General features: G+C 40.4%; 1 protein-coding gene across 2 annotated transcripts in view; it reads left to right on the top strand.

The window, feature by feature from the left end:
• The window catches only part of sema4f (sema domain, immunoglobulin domain (Ig), transmembrane domain (TM) and short cytoplasmic domain, (semaphorin) 4F), a 69,277-nt gene extending 52,345 nt beyond the window's left edge, over positions 1–16,932 (top strand). The window contains exons 4-15 of one of the 2 annotated variants that reach the window (XM_062065179.1): positions 4,255–4,356; positions 5,914–6,025; positions 6,098–6,217; positions 6,292–6,446; positions 6,523–6,704; positions 8,981–9,110; positions 11,298–11,511; positions 11,650–11,759; positions 11,834–11,988; positions 12,071–12,126; positions 15,535–15,725; positions 15,794–16,932. In XM_062065179.1, the coding sequence (XP_061921163.1) occupies positions 4,255–4,356; positions 5,914–6,025; positions 6,098–6,217; positions 6,292–6,446; positions 6,523–6,704; positions 8,981–9,110; positions 11,298–11,511; positions 11,650–11,759; positions 11,834–11,988; positions 12,071–12,126; positions 15,535–15,725; positions 15,794–16,399 (2,133 nt within the window). In that variant the 3' untranslated portion in view covers positions 16,400–16,932. The remainder of the gene's footprint in view (positions 1–4,254; positions 4,357–5,913; positions 6,026–6,097; positions 6,218–6,291; positions 6,447–6,522; positions 6,705–8,980; positions 9,111–11,297; positions 11,512–11,649; positions 11,760–11,833; positions 11,989–12,070; positions 12,127–15,534; positions 15,726–15,793) is intronic. The other variant, XM_062065178.1, reaches the window with a different exon arrangement.

The raw sequence follows: 16,932 nt of genomic DNA, 5'->3' as shown, positions 1-16,932 counted from the left end.
GGCCTACTGAAATGAAATTGTTTTATTTAAACGGGGATAGCAGATCCATTCTATGTGTCATACTTGATCATTTCGCGATATTGCCATATTTTTGCTGAAAGGATTTAGTAGAGAACATTGACGATAAAGTTTGCAACTTTTGGTCGCTGATAAAAAAAAGCTTTGCCTGTACCGGAAGTAGCGTGACGTCGCAAGTTGAAGGGCTCCTCACATTTCCCCATTGTTTACACCAGCAGCGAGAGCGATTCGGACCGAGGAAGCGACGGTTACCCCATTAATTTGAGCGAGGATGAAAGATTCGTGGATGAGGAACGTGAGAGTGAAGGACTAGAGTGCAGTGCAGGACGTATCTTTTTTCGCTCTGACCGTAACTTAGGTACAAGGGCTCATTGGATTCCACACTTTCTCCTTTTTCAATTGTGGATCACGGATTTGTATTTCAAACCACCTCTGATACTATATCCTCTTGAAAATGAGAGTCGAGAACGCGAAATGGACATTCACAGTGACTTTTATCTCCACGACAATACATCGGTGAAGCACTTTAGCTACGGAGCTAACGTGATAGCATCGTGCTTAAATGCAGATAGAAACAAAAGAAATAAGCCCCTGACTGGAAGGATAGACAGAAGATCAACAATACTACTATCAGGAGACACCGAACCAAACACTGGACCTGTAACTACACGGTTAATGCTGTGCCGCCTGTCGAAGCCTAGCAATGCTGTTGCTAACGATGCCATTGAAGCTAACTTAGCTACGGGACCTCGTCAGAGCTATGATAAAAACATTAGCGCTCCACCTACGCCAGCCCTCATCTGCTCATCAACACCCGTGCTCACCTGCGTTCCAGCGATCGACGGCGCGACGAAGGACTTCACCCGATCATCGATGCGGTCGGCGGCTAGCGTCGGATAGCGCGTCTGCTATCCAAGTCAAAGTCCTCCTGGTTGTGTTGCTGCAGCCAGCCGCTAATACACCGATCCCACCTACAACTTTCTTCTTTGCAGTCTCCATTGTTCATTACACAAATTGCAAAAGATTCCCCAACACAGATGTCCAGAATACTGTGGAATTTTGCGATGAAAACAGAGCTGTTTGTATTGTGATACAATGTGTCCGAATACTTCCATTTCAACCATCGACGTCACGCGCAAACGTCATCATACATAGACGTTTTCAACCGGAAGTTTCGCGGGAAATTTAAAATTGCACTTTATAAGTTAACCCGGCCGTATTGGCATGTGTTGCAATGTTAAGATTTCATCATTGATATATAAACTATCAGACTGCGTGGTCGGTAGTAGTGGGTTTCAGTAGGCCTTTAAACTGAGAAAGTGTATGACAACTAAGACAAAGACTGAATCATACTGCTATAACACAGCTGGTTCGGCCCCGTGCCTTTTTACCACATACCGCACTGGGGACTCGAACCCTGGTTCTTCGTATTCAGAGGCAGGTGTGCTGACCACTGGACTAAAAGCCTGAGCTGTTACACTGTTCCGTCAGTCTACCCCAGGGCAGCTGTGGCTACGAAAGTAGCTTACCACCACCAGGTGTGAATGAATGATGGGTTCTCACTTCTCTGTGAAGCGCTTTGAGTGTCTAGGAAAGCGCTATATAAAATCTAAGTTATTATTATTATTATTACTATACTTAGTACTGTAAATGATGAATGATATGTTGCAAGGAGACGGCATTTCTGATGACTCCAGCTAACTGTAACAAGCAGCACAATTATTTTAGTTCAAAAGTGCCAAGTATGGTTAATGACCGTTTTTAGCTTCCGGGCTGACTTTTAAATATTAATTTTTCATGATTTTGACTCAGCTTTTTGTTGGATGTTGCTGTGGCATGTCTGAGGCTCAGTATTAGAGTCTGCTTCAAAGCGGACTGAGACCCATCTCTCGAGCGGCCTTCATATGGCATCCAATGGAGGTACGACATTATGCATATGCTTAACTAAGAGCATTATTTGGTCCACTGACCAAAGCACATAAGTCACCACCAAGTATCTTTTTCAAAAATCTTGTTTCGGACCAGAGTAACCGACTACAACATAGGGCCTGATTTACTAAGATCCAAACACCAAGTGCTAAACAGCATGTGTAATCTCTAAAATAGCGTGTGTTGGTTGCATGTGATCTACTAACAGTGCATGTACAAATCAAAAGTGGTGCAGACCGCCTTATTTAAATGAGAATTTTGCGTTATCATGCTCCTCCTACAAGTGGCGTTTTGTTTGCTACACCATATTGCCAAAAGTATTTGGCCACCTGCCTTGACTCACATATGAACTTGGAGTGCCATCCCATTCCTAACCCATAGAGTTCAATATGATGTTGATCCACCTTTTGCAGTTATTACAGCTTCAACTCTTCTGGGAAGACTGTCCACAAGGTTGCGGAGTGTGTTTATAGGAATTTTCGACCATTCTTCCAAAAGCGCATTGGTGAGGTCACACACTGATTTTGGTCGAGAAGGCCTGGCTCTCAGTCTCCGTTGTAATTCATCCCAAAGGTGTTCTATCAGGTTCAGGTCAGGACTCTGTGCAGGCCAGTCAAGTTCATCCACACCAGACTCTGTCATCCATGTCTTTATGGACCTTGCTTTGTGCACTGGTGCACAGTCATGTTGGAAGAGGAAGGTTCCCGCTCCAAACTATTCCCACAAGTTTGGGAGCATGGAATTGTCCCAAATGTTTTGGTATCCTAGAACATTCAAAGTTCCTTTCACTGGAACTAAGGGGCCAAGTCCAACCCCTGAAAAACAACCCCACACCATAATTCCTCCTCCACCAAATTTCACACTCGGCACAATGCAGTCCGAAATGTACCGTTCTCCTGGCAACCTCCAAACCCAGACTCATCCATCAGATTGCCAGATGGAAAAGCGTGATTCATCACTCCAGAGAACGCGTCTCCACTGCTCTAGAGTCCAGTGCTTTACACCACTGCATCCAACACTTTGCATTGGACTTGGTGATGTATGGCTTAGATGCAGCTGATCAGCCATGGAAACCCATTCCATGAAACTCTCTGCGTACTGTATGTGGGACAATTGGAAGGTCACATGAAGTCTGGAGCTCTGTAGCAACTGACTGTGCAGAAAGTGTATTTGCAGTATGCGCTTCAGCATCTGCTGACCCCTCTCTGTAAGTTTACGTGGCCTACCTCTTCGTGGCTGAGTTGCTGTTGTTCCCAAACGCCTCCATTTTTTATAATAAAGCCGACAGTTGACTTTGGAATACTTAGGAGCAAAGAAATTTCACGAATGGATTTGTTGCACAGGTGGCATCCTATGACAGTTCCACGCTGGAAATCAGTGAGCTCCTGAGAGTGGCCCATTCTTTCATAAATGTTTTCAAACATGTAACAGACATATACCACTTTTTATGAGCATTTTAGACACAGTCCAAAGTGCATCTACGGAACAAACTTTTCGCCCCTTTTTTTCAGTGCTGAAAGTGCGCTCATGAGAGAGAGTTTGCACATACTGTGCTCAAAACATGCACAAAATGCATACTTCAAGAAGTTTGTTTTACCATGCGGGAAATATGTTAATGATATATTCTATGTGGGAAAAAAGAACATCTTAAAAAAAAAACTAAAGGACACCAAAAGGCATCAATAAAATAAATACAATTGTAATAGAATGTTGACTGCTGAATAGACAATATGTTGAATAGTTTTTATTTCTGACACACTTAGGACGGAGGATTCTCTGTCCATTGTCTGTCCTTGTAGCACGAGCACAGATCCTCCAGCCGTGTGCGTGACTGTGTCAGTTTGCACATACGTGATAGATAAAACGCTAAATAGTGCTTGCAGAACGGCGGTGAGTGTTGAGTATTCACATTGTGTGTGCTGTATAATATATTTGCAGCTTCTCCTCCCAGTATTTTGGGCGTTCTGTTGGTCAGCATGTATTCTGCATTTTAATGAAGACAGGGACGCAAAATGGATTGCACAAATTATTCTACTCACTTAACAGACACAGTCCACTTTGCACACGTTCAGTAGATCAGCTTTGCGTGTGCTATCAAGTTTGCACATGTTTTAGTACACGTAAACATTTAGTAAATATTTTAACAGAACTGTTTCAGTCATGATTACACACCACATTGTCAGTAAATGTAATTTGTGTGACTGAGGTTAGCTAGTTCAAATATGATCATAGCTAGCAGACATACTGTACCTCTCCATCATTGCTTAGCTCCTTATATTGTTTATGGTTCTTTGTCTCCCTCTGCAGGAGGACTGCCGCAACTACATCCTCTTATTGGAGTTCCACCCAGATGGACAGCACATTTACGTGTGTGGCACCTATGCTTTTGACCCAAAGTGTGCCTTCCTGGTCAGTTTTTGGGGATGATTTGTTCTGGAAGTATTATTGTTACAACAATTAATTTGTGTGTTTGTGTTTGGATTTGTGTGTGTGTGTGTGTGTGTGTGTGTGTGTGTGTGTGTGTCTTTTTGCAAGTGACTTATGCTAAAAAAAATTCTGTCAGATTTATGGAAGTAGAATTGTCTCACATCAACTTATATATATCAATAAGATATTAATACATATGTATATATTAATAAATATACAAATACAACTGTGAGATACAAATAAATAAATAATTTGTATAAATAAATGTGTATTTGTAAGTATATATTTGAGATTTGAAAATATATAAAAATAAAATGTATAAATATAAAAATGTGACATACAAATAAATCAAGAATTTGTATAAATAAACATGTACTTGTAAATATATTTTTGAGATTTGAATATAAATATGCTTGATTTTGTATTTGTATTTGTAATGAATTTGCATTTGTGGATCGCTTTTGTGTCAATGAGACATTTCTACTACAAACTGGACGCACAAATAAATGTGACCCACTCACTCCCCTGAACAACCAGCAGAGGGCACTGCAGCCTGATAAGAGATCAGTATCTACATCGGGACAAGGTCATTAAACGGCATTGATACAATAAAATAAGCAGCTAGCACGGTCTTTCAGATTAACTGGATGAATTAGCATTAGCTAATACAACGCTAACGTTAGCTAGCTCAGGCCCATTGTGCGTTCTCTCTGTAAAGACGTGGATTGTTTTTGTGCAGAGAACTCCGGGCATTTTGCATATAATGCATATAATGCTCTGTGACCCAGACCGCTCTGGCTGTAGTGCCCTCTGCTGGTTGTTCAGGGGAGTGTGTAGGTCACATTTATTTGTGCATCTGGTTTGTGGGAGGAATGTCTCATTGACACCAAAGCAAAAAAGCTATTCACATATGCAAATTCAATACAAATACAAAATCAAGCATATTTATATTCAAATCTCAAAAATATGTTTACAAATACACGTTTATTTATACAAATTCTTGATTTATTTGTATATCACATTTTTATATTTATAAATTTTATTTGTATATATTTTCAAATCTCAAAAATGTATTTACAAATACGTGTTTATTTATACAAATTATTTATTTATTTGTATATCACATTTGTATTTGTATATCTATTAATACATGCATATGTATTAATATCATATTTATATATATAAGTTGATGTGAGACAATTTTACTTCCATCCAGATTTGTGTGTGCGTACAGAAAAGCGCAACACAGACACACAGTTTTTTTTATACACACACTCAAATCAAAACTCACACACACAGATTACAACACGGACAGACATATTTTTTTTTACACAATCACAAATCTAAACACAGATTGTAACACGTATGCAGAATTTTTTTTTTAAAGACTCAACTCTAAACACTGATACACAAATTAGAACCCCAACACACGGATCTGATTACACGCACACAGATTGAGATTGGCATTTGCTACAATAACACTTTGATAATTTGTCGCAATCAAACAAAAAAGCGGCAATAAGAGTATTTTTCCTTCAGGAGATTTCCTCCCTCACCTTAAAGAAGGACACGGATGGACTGCTGAAGATGGAGATGGGGAGGAAGAAGGTGCCCTTTGACCCGAGGAAGCCCTTCACTGCTGTTATGACAGGTGAGTCAGCATACAGGGTGAATTCCTGTCGTTGTTTCCATCTCTTTATGCTTGCTTGTTTTACGTGCAAAGGCGGTCTCCTGTACGCCGCCACCTCTATCAACTTCCGCGGGACAGAATTCGACATCACCCGGGCAACGGGGCCAGAGCAGGAACAGATCCGAAGCGAGCAAAAAGTTCACTGGCTGGACGGTGAGGCGTCCACACAATCAGATGTGCGTGCTTGCAGAAAGTGATCATGCTGATGCGAGTCTGGTGCTCTAAAGAACCCGAATTTGTGAGCTCGGCTGTCGTGGAGCTGTCGACCGACAACATCGTGACGGGAGAGGACGACAGGATCTACTTCTTTTTCAATGAGGTCGCCATGGAGTACAACTTCTATTCCAAAGTGAGAGTGCCCAGAGTGGCACGAGTGTGCAGGGTGAGGAGCCAACGTGTGATTGATTACTGATTGTTTGGAAGCCGTTTCTGGATGGGCGTTTTGTTCCTGATTTCAGTCTGACGTGGGGGGGCTGAGGACGCTGCAGCAACACTGGACCACCTTCCTCAAGGCGGAGCTGGTGTGCGAGGACAAACTCAGGCATCAGCGCTATGACATCCTGCTGGACGTTTTCACCCTCCGGCACAATGTCCAAGAAGCCGGCAGTACGCACTTTTACGGCCTTTTTACTACGCAGTGGTAAGCATCCTCAGTGATCATCATCATTAATGCGGGTATATATGCACCAGCCAGGTCACCTAGCAAGGCTGCAAAGGTCCTAACAAGATGCCTCGAGGATGTAAAGCACTGGCTGCAAAAAATAACATTACACTCAACTTGCAAAAATAAGTGCTTCTCATTTCAAAAACAGAGCTTAGTGCAAATGGCAAGTTTTCGGTTTTAGAAACACCAGAAGAAATCAAAAATATAAATTGTGATAGTAACTGTTTCATTTTCAGATCAAGCAGAGTGAGGAAATTATGGAATCAATCAATTTTAAGTACATAATTATGGAATCACCCTGTAAATGTTAGTTTCCAAAGCTAACACCTGCATCATATCAAATGTGTTCATTAGTCTGCAGTTAAAAAGGACTGTTTACACCTTGGAGAGCTGTTGCACCAGGTGGATTGACATGAATCATGGCTCCAACACGAGATGTCAAATGAAACAAAGGAGGGAATTATCAAACTTCAAGAAGGTAAATCATCACGCAATGTTACAAAAGATCAGTCAGCTGGGCCTAAAATCTGGACCGAGTGCAAGGTTGTAAAAGGCAAGCATACTGGTAGACCAAGGAAAATATCAAATCGTCAAGACAGACAACTTTAAGCAATATTTCTTGAAAACAGAAAATGCACAGCAAAACAAACAAAGAACAAATGGGCGGAAACTGGAGTCACCGTTTGTGACCGAACTGTAAGAAAACGCCGAAAGAAAATGGGATTTAAATACAGAAAAGCTAAACAAAAGCTGTAATTAACACCTAGAAAAAACAAGTTTACAATGGGATAAGAGAAATAAATCATGCACTATGGAGGACTTGATGAAAGTCATATTTTATTGGTAAATCACAAGTTTGCATTGGGCAAGGTGATGATGCTCGAACTTTTGTTGGGTGCCATGCCAATGAAATTTATGAGGACGACCGCCTGAAGAAAACATGAACATTTTAACAATCATTGATGATATGGGGCTGCTTGTCAGGTAATTGCAATGCTGTCATTTAATTTTTAATAATTGCACACGTTTACATTGACGTTTTGGACACTTTTCTTATTCCATTTTGGGATTATGATATAATATATGAAGATGATAATGCATCCCGCCAAAGAGGAAACACTGTATGAAAAAAGAACATTCCTTGAAGAAAGATACATAAGATCAATGGCATGGCATGCAAATAGTCTGGATCTCAATCCAATAGAAAATGTGTGGTGGAAATTGAAGAAAATGGTCCTTGACAAGACTCCAATTTTTAAAGCTGACCTGACAACAGCAATCAGAGAAAGTTGGAGCAAGATTGATGAAGATTTCTGTTTGTCACTCGTTAAGTCCATGCATCAGAGAGTGCAAGTGGTGTGTTGTAGTGCTCCCAAGCTCTGGAACGGCTTACCTTTGAGTGTTAGACAGGCCTCCTCTCTTCCTGTTTTTAAATCGCTCTTAAAAACATACTTTTATTCCATGGCTTTTAACTCTGAGTGATCTCCATCTGGCTATGGCGTCCCACAATGCACCTGCTGTGAACCTGTTTTTATGTTTTATTTATTTATTTTTTTATCGTGCTCTGTTTGTGTTGTGGTGTGCTTTCTCGTTTCTCTTGTGTTATCTTTTAACCTGCCCATTGTACAGCACTTTGGCTACCCCTGTGGTAAATTTTAAATGTGCTTTATAAATAAAGTTGATTTGATTTGATATGGTGATTATATAATTATTTTTTCTAAATTGAGGGATTACATTTTTTTTTACTCTGCTTGATCTGAATATAAAACTGTTGCTAACTACCACAATGTATTTTCTTGATTTATTTTTGTGTTTCTTAAAACCAGAAAGTTGCCATTTGAAATGACTACAGTTTTGTGTTATATCTGTTATGTACTTTTTTTCTACAAAAGTAGGATAAGATTAGATTGTGTTATTTTAGTATATTGATTGATTGTATGGTGGATTAGAGTATGTTATTTATCTAAAAGCCCATCTAGGAACAAGTGTTGGCAATTAGCATCAGCTAGAATCTCTCTACACCGCACATCAGTTGAATTCATTGTACTCTAACCAAACAGTTCACTTAGCTCAAATTGGTCATCCAATCAAATATTTTCAGTGCTGCAAACGGTGCTTAAAGTTTCTGGTAACTTTAAAAAGTACTATGTGAAAATGTGGTTCTTTCAAATGTCCAGGACCTTCAGTTCTCGAGGTTCAAATGTACAGTTCCTGACTCCAGTTTCAATTGTTTCTTCCTACTTGTTTCCTAGGGAGCCTGAGCAGTCAGCAGTGTGTGTTTTCAGTGTGGCCGACATCATCAGAGTAATGAATGGCCCATTTAAAAAGCGCATTGACAAAACAGACACACCCACACCTGTGGGCTCGCCAAGGCCTGGCCAGGTACTAAACTATTACTGTAAAGTTGTTTGAAAAGGCATGCATCTTTAAAAGGGAACTGCACTTTTTTTGGAATGTTGTCTATCATTCACAATCCTTTATGTGAGACTATAGCACGTATGTATTTTACTCTGTTATGGATTCTAATTCGTAAATAAATGCTAGCAAGAGTCAGCTAACTTTCAAGGTAATGGGATTCACTCTATTCTGCCTATAAAACACTCTAAAAACATGCAAAAACCTCCATCAATGTTTTTTATATACACACTAAGCAAATATCTAAGCACATTCATCATAACATTTAATATTTACGTATTTTTCTCATTTTAAGCATACAACGGCAAATTAATTTCACAGACGCATCACGTTTGCTATTTCCTTCAACTACAACTACTACTACTTATCATGGCAGACTTAATGAGCGACAACAATGACTACTTTGGGATGGATGATGGTCCAAAACCTTATATTTTCTATGCGATTATAAGGAGGATGAGCTACAAATTTTAGAAGCTGAGTAACAAGCAGATCCAGCAAGTAGCACTGTTGGTAAGTGCGAAATAAGAAATATGAACTACGAACATAATAAAACAATCACTTACTGTACAATGTCTACTCTTATTGGGATGGCAACTGATGGGATGTTTATATCCTTCCGTTTAGATAAAGAATGAATCATATTTTTTTACTAAAGCTGCATGATTAATCTACATTAATGTTTTAATTAGTTCGATAAATAATCAAACAGGCTGAGCTTTTGTTTTTGTTTTTTTCTGCCGTCACCAGCATTTGAGTGATGGCCATGTTCGCCAATCAGAATTGTTGAGCCTCACATTTGTTCGTCTCTCGCTTTAAATAGGGAGAAAGAAGTCTCACTCTGTGCAACAGTAGCATTAACTGAACACAGTGAGCCCTCTTTTCAGTCGTTCGCAATCTTTTGCTCTACACACACACAGGAAGCACGTACAGACAGCTTCCCTACCCGCCACTGAAAAGTGCCACAAAGTAAAAACAATTACGAAGAAACAAATATGATTACATAGCATTTGTGGTAATATTTCAGTTTAAAATTGGACGGGCAATATACGCCCATCAACACAGACGAACGAGCCAGAATGCAGTGATCCCGTCCAATTTCGTTTTTCCAACTGGGAAAAAAAAATGCACTTTAAGATGTTCAATATTTATTCAAGTTACATTTTTGCTTACAGAAATTTATTTATTTAGGATAAAGTTATTTACCTTCTAATTACAGTACAATGGTAAACAATTCTACAGTAATGATAAATAAAAGTGTATATCCTTTTAAATGGTTACCTGCATTATTATTATTATATATCATATATTGTATTATATATTATGATTATAATCATAAATAATATAGTTTTTATTGGTTATTTATTCAGTTTCAGAGCATGAAGTAGACAAAAGCTCTGACTCTGCCTGCAGAAAGTCAAATATGTTTTAAAGTAAATGATTGCATGTTCTGTGTGGCACCTTGAGACAAGAATATGTTGACTGATAGTCTGAAAGTAACATGTCTTCCTTCACTCTTAATTTTATGCATTTTTATGTATAAAGTATAAAAATCGCAGTTAGGTTTTCCTCTTGCAGGTAAAAAAAAAAGGAACACAAAAAAAGGGGTGCGCAAACGAGCGACTTTTTGTGTCTTTCTTGCTAGCTACGGGTGTAAGTTGAATGTCAAAGTTAACAAACTTCTCAGTTTATAGCTACAACCTTCTACTATAAAAGTGAGAAGCATGATTTAGTACATACAATTAACTTTCTCAAACTTAGAGGCGATGCAGCAGCTCACCTGCTCAGTATGTCAATAGCTGCATAAGCTAGTTAGCTCTCTGTGATCGCGTCGCTGCTAAAAGTAGTTCCTCTGCGTTAGCGCTTATAATAATATTATCGCTAATACTTGGTTCATATGCAGGTCATACATGTAAATGCAGTATTGTTTGCGGTATTTGGATGGTTTTTTTAGAAAGCTTTAGGTCGCGGTAGCTGACTCCCATAAGCTTCAATGTTAGCAACCCTGTCCTTGCTATATATTACAAGTTAGAAGGCATTGAAAAAAAAAGGCAATTGTGTTCCTGTCTTATGTAAGGATTGTGAATGATAGGTAAAATTCCCCTTCAAATGTCTCACCGACTCTTTTTTCCTCCCCCTGTGCAATGCTTGAAGTGCCTGAACAACGCTCTGAAGGCTGAGGGCGTTGACTCGTCCCTGAAGATCCCAGACAACTTGTTGGCATACGTGAGGAATCACCCCCTCATGCAGCAAGGTGTGAATGCTGCACCCTTACTCGTCAGGAAGGGAGTCAAGTACACCAAACTGGCTGTCACACTCATGGGCCACCCACAGGGCCAAAGAGGAGCATTGCTACACCTTGGAACAGGTGAAAGATTTCCTCCATTTTTTTGACACACCTACTATGTCTTTGTCGTACTTGTCTTGTCTATGGATAATGAAGATATTGGATACACTCCAAGGATGTTCAATCCACTTTCAAAATGTGATTGTTGTGTTGTTGCAGACTACGGCGAGCTCCACCAGGTGGCAATAATGGGTGAGAACGCCACCTTACTGCGGGAGATTCCTTTATTTGACACAAAAGAGCCTGTCAACAATATTTTCCTGCACCAAGTGAGTACCATGTAGTTTCTCACATTGCATGTTGTGATTTACTGTGTCACTGAGTGGTCTACTGTGTTTGTTAGGGCTGGGCTCTGGTGGGCAGCCCCCGATCTCTCGCTCGTATCCAGTCTGAAGAGTGCATGCTCTATTTGAGCTGCAAATTGTGTGCCAGAGTCAGACAACTGGGCTGTCAATGGGACGCAAGCAAGGGAAGCTGCACGTCCTTGGCGGCGCCGTCGTAAGTACTGACATTGGTGTCCAGCTGTCTCGTAAAGGTAAATATCAACTACAACTTGTGTGCGTGTGTGTGTGTTTTTCAGGCCGAGCAGTGGGGATGTAATAGAAGATGCCTTGAGGAAATGTGATGTCCAGGAAGGTGAGTGTATATGAATGTATATTGGTAAATACATAATTGGGTTCAAATGTAAAGGCACACACTTTAGTTGCCCCTGAATTTTAATTATTCATCTTGCCAAAACATTTCAGACTGCACATTGTATGCTTCCAACATTTAGTTTAACTCTCTGGTGTCCAAAACCGTGTATCCACGGTCTAATCCAGGGGTCCACAAACTACCGCTCACGTCCAAAATCCGGCCCGCGGGAAGTCCCCAGTTAAAAAAATGTTTTTTTAAAATATAGATTTTTTTTTTTTTATTAGTATTTTTTCAAATCTGACATTTTTAATCCATTTTCTACCACTTAGAGTGTCCGCCCTGAGATCGGTAGGTTGTGAGTTCAAACCCCGGCCGGGTCATACCAAAGACTATAAAAATGGGACCCATTACCTCCCTGCTTGGCACTCAGCATCAAGGGTTGGAATTGGGGGTTAAATCACCAAAAATGATTCCCGAGCGCGGCTACGCTGCTGCCCACTGCTCCCCTCACCTCCCAGGGGGTGATCAAGGGGATGGGTCAAATGCAGAGGACAAATTTCACCACACCTAGTGTGTGTGTGACAATCATTGGTACTTTAACAAGTTAAGTTAACTTAACTTGTTACTCTCGGGGTCTCCTAGCAAAGAGGAATATATATATATATATATATATATATATATATATATATATATATATATATATATATATATATATATATATATATATATATATATATATATATATATATAAAACATGCAAACAGTTCTGCAGAGTAGTTATAGCAACCTGGTTATAGCTTACTGTTACAGGCAGATATATTTGAATATCGTCTGCGAAACCGTGAAAAGAGACATTGTGCTTTTTAAAAACAGCACCCAGGGGAAGCATGTATAAAGAAAAGAGGGGAGGCGCCAAAATTGAACCTTGGGGTACACCATACATAAGGGCAGACTCAGAGGAGGAGTACTGACAAAACTCCAGCTGGTCAAAAATGACTGAAATCATTTTAGAGCTGTACCGTTAATACTCACACAACACCCAAGGCAAGTTAAACGATTTCTATTAACTAACTCAAAAACATATAAACTATGTTTGAAGAAAGAAACATAGTAAAGTTGCATGTTTTATTCCACACACATAAATAACACAAAACACAAGCTATATTCTTCACTGCAAAAACTGAAATCTAAGTAAGATTAAATATCTCATATAAGGGTGATATTTGCTTATTTTCAGTCTGATAAGATAATTCTTCTCACTAAGCAGATTTTATGTTAGATAGTTTTACTTGTTTTAAGGGTTTTGGTCCTAAATTATCTCAGTAAGATATTACAGCTTGTTGCTGAGATTTTATGACCTATATTGAGTAAAACATGCTTGAAACTAGAATATCAACTGTTGCAAAGCTGTGTCATCAACACTCACAAGTATAAAACTACTTTTAATAAGTAGTAATAATTTTTTATTTCAAGCATGAAAAAAAAATCATGATTTTGACACAATTGTGTCTCATAATTAAAACAGATGACAGCCAAATGGACTTTGCTGTTTTATTTTCAATGAAACTATATAAAATATGTACTCATATAGTAGGTCAGTTGGCACAGTACAGCAAACTGAAAGATAATATTTAAACATTTAACATTTGGCATTTCAAACTATTTTGAACAGAAATAGTTCATGCACATTCAGATAAATTCTTCAAAATTCCAATAAAAAATTTTTTGGCCAGGGGCCGGGCTGTATAAATGCGTACTAATTGACTGAAAGAGCACGCACTTGGCGTGATGATGACATGTTATCGATGGAAAAATGCATTTTTAGACCATCTGATTTGCCTGAGCGGCTAGGAGACCCCGAGAGTAACAAGCGGTTGCCTTCCATTAAGAACAATAAATTAGTTTTTAGTATAAGTTTGCTGGTTTCAAGAAATGTAATGCAGAGCGCATATCATTATGTCAAGATAATGCCACTAGCATTTACTTAATTTAAGAATATTTTTCAACATATTGAGCAAAAAGGTCTCTTTTTTTTCTATCAAAAAAAGTGCACTTGTTATTAGTGAGAATATACTTATTTTAAGGTATTTTTGGGTTAATTGAGGTTAGCTAATTTTACTTATTTTGGAAAGTCTTGACAAGCCAAATTTTCTTGTTCTATTGGCAGATAATTTTGCTAAGTTCAAATAAAATACCCCTATTTTTTTGTATTTTTTTTCTCTTGTTTTTGAACACTGACTTTTTGCAGTGTTTTGTTTACAACATCCAGTCAGATGTGTACAGTAAATGTACGAAATGTACAAAAATATACATATTTGCAAATAACAAGTTGCATTACACACTGTATATAAAACCAGCGTCATTAGCTGTGCTCTTAAAAAAACAACATCATAGATTTAACTGATCTGCGACTATGGACAGATCTAATACATTGGATTTAACTTGAAAAATCCTCTGTTAAAGACAGCCCTATACAGTACTAAAAAATGTCAAAGTTGTGTTAAAGTAAATAAAATAAAAAGAGACTATTGCTACCCGAGGTTTTTTTAAGCCAGAATCCATGATTGATGCCATTGTGAGGGCAGTTGTAGCTGCTTTTCTTTGGACATAAACACCGCAGTTGCTGTTTGTTGTTTCGTTGCGATAAAGGAGGGCAGCTGCAGGTGGTGCATGGAGGCCAGTTTGTAGTTTGTGTGGAGTCCTTCATGTTCTTCCAAGTTGGTTGCATTGTCATGGCAGCAACCCTGGGGTTTTGGTCTATAAAAGTTCAAGTTAAAGTACCACTGATAGTCACACACACACTAGGTGTGGTGAAATTACCCTCTGCATTTGACCCATCCCCTTGTTCCACCCCCTGGGAGGTGAGGGGAGCAGTGAGCAGCAGCGGTGGCCACGCTCGGGAATCATTTTGGTGATTTAACCCCCAATTCCAACCCTTGATGCTGAGTGCCAAGCAGGGAGGTAATGGGTCCCATTTTTATAGTCTTTGGTATGACTCGGGGTTTGAACTCATGACCTACCAATCTCAGGGCGAACACTCTAACCACAAGGCCATTGAGCAGGGTGGTTGGGGCTCCCAGTCGGTGACAGTTGTTGAGAAGCTTTTCTCTCAAAAGAGAAATATTGTCACGTTTGAATCTTGCAAGATCTTGTGACACCCCTTGTTAATAATACCTTGTGTCAAAATGAAAACAATCTGAGGTTGTACTGAAAAAGGAAGACCGACCAAGGCAATATACATGTTTTATAAGGTGTGACACAGAAGTACATAAAACCGCAAAATCCTACCTGAGGTCCAAAAAGTAGACTACAAGACCTTTTTGTAGTCCCATGATACTTTTAGTCCGTATAGTACATATTTATTTCCCTAAAGACTCACCCTCCTCCCCTTCTCTTTCTGTTGCCCAGAGCGTTGTTCCCCACCCATCAAGGAACTGCGTGTTTCCCTGGGTCTGCATCTCCTCTTGCCATGTGCCCAGCTGTCCCCCAGGCCATGTAGTTGGGAGAACCCGCCTCACAGTCTCACCAAGCAGCGTCACCCTGACCTGGAAGTGACCGTCACCGAGGACGGTCTGGGAAGTTACGTCTGCACATGCCAGGTATGGAGGAGAGTATTTGTCCTTGGTTCACAATTTGGCTTCATTATCGTCTCCTTCTCCTGATACAGGAAGGACAGGTCCATGACCCCACCCCTTGCCGTAGGGCAGCCTATCAGTTGACGCTAGAGGACCCCAGCACTGCAGGAGCAGTGGGGGGCTGCACTCGCCACGTGGTGGCCTTCTACGTCCTCTTCTTCTTCGGGGGTTTGGCATTTGGGGTGATGCTTATCCACTTTGTCAGATGTCGCCACTCGAGTGGCTCGCCTCCGGGGAAGGGGCGGGACTTGCTGGGCTCCGCTGCGACCCCACAGTTGCCGTGCAGCACCAGCCTTCTCCACGAGGGCTTCGGGCTGGCTGAAAAACGCAATGGGATGACGGCCCCGTCCGCCGGGAATGGCAGTCACCATGGCAACAGTGTTAGTGGCACAGCGGCCTGCAACAAAGCCAGAAACGGGGGCGGAAAGGCCTTATATGCCAACTATAACATTTTATCAGTGGACGTTCTGGACGGACAAACTGCGAGAAAAGAGGAAGGAAAGAGGGAGTTTGTAGAGGGGATGGAGATGGACGAGGGCTTGGGGGAAGGGATAACGGGACTAGAGGAAGAGCTTTCCAGCATTCCCATGTTTAAATCAGCAGCACCCCTCGCTCCGTGTGAAGAAAGCTCTATTTGATGTTAGCATCTTTGCCCTCGTGGAAGCCATTAGGAGCAGAAATGGTGCCCACAGCATTGTCACTGCCTTTGGATGGTGTCCCAGAGATAATATCGATACGCACTTCCTCTAATAAGACGACACCAAAGAAAAGTGGGAGGTATGTCGTACGCTTCTACAGTCTGTGAATGCAGACCTGGGCGTGAGCATCATGTGCAATCAGAGCAGGACGAGAAGAAGGAGACAAAAGTTCACCGTCTTTCCTCATGGCGCTCTCATCCTTTCCGCCAAAGAGCACTGAAATATTTGGCATCTCTCGATCCCAATAGGCACCAACGAACTGCAAAGCCATAGACTGAGCTGGTCGCTCTTTGTCGTCAGACCAGTCGAACGTGACCAGGACCGGGTTCTTCCTCGGCCTGCTGAATTTTGCGTCCCTGTGGAAGAGGAGCAAAATCCACCCCCCACCCGCCCTTGTTCCCTTCATGTTATTGTTTTGTCTTGTGATTTCTAATAAATCATATAATATTTCCAAATCCGAAGAGAAGTTGCAT

The sequence above is a fragment of the Entelurus aequoreus genome, linkage group LG12 (assembly GCF_033978785.1).
Source record: "Entelurus aequoreus isolate RoL-2023_Sb linkage group LG12, RoL_Eaeq_v1.1, whole genome shotgun sequence".
NCBI lineage: Eukaryota > Metazoa > Chordata > Actinopteri > Syngnathiformes > Syngnathidae > Entelurus > Entelurus aequoreus.
This window is presented reverse-complemented; position numbering and strand designations above follow the sequence as displayed.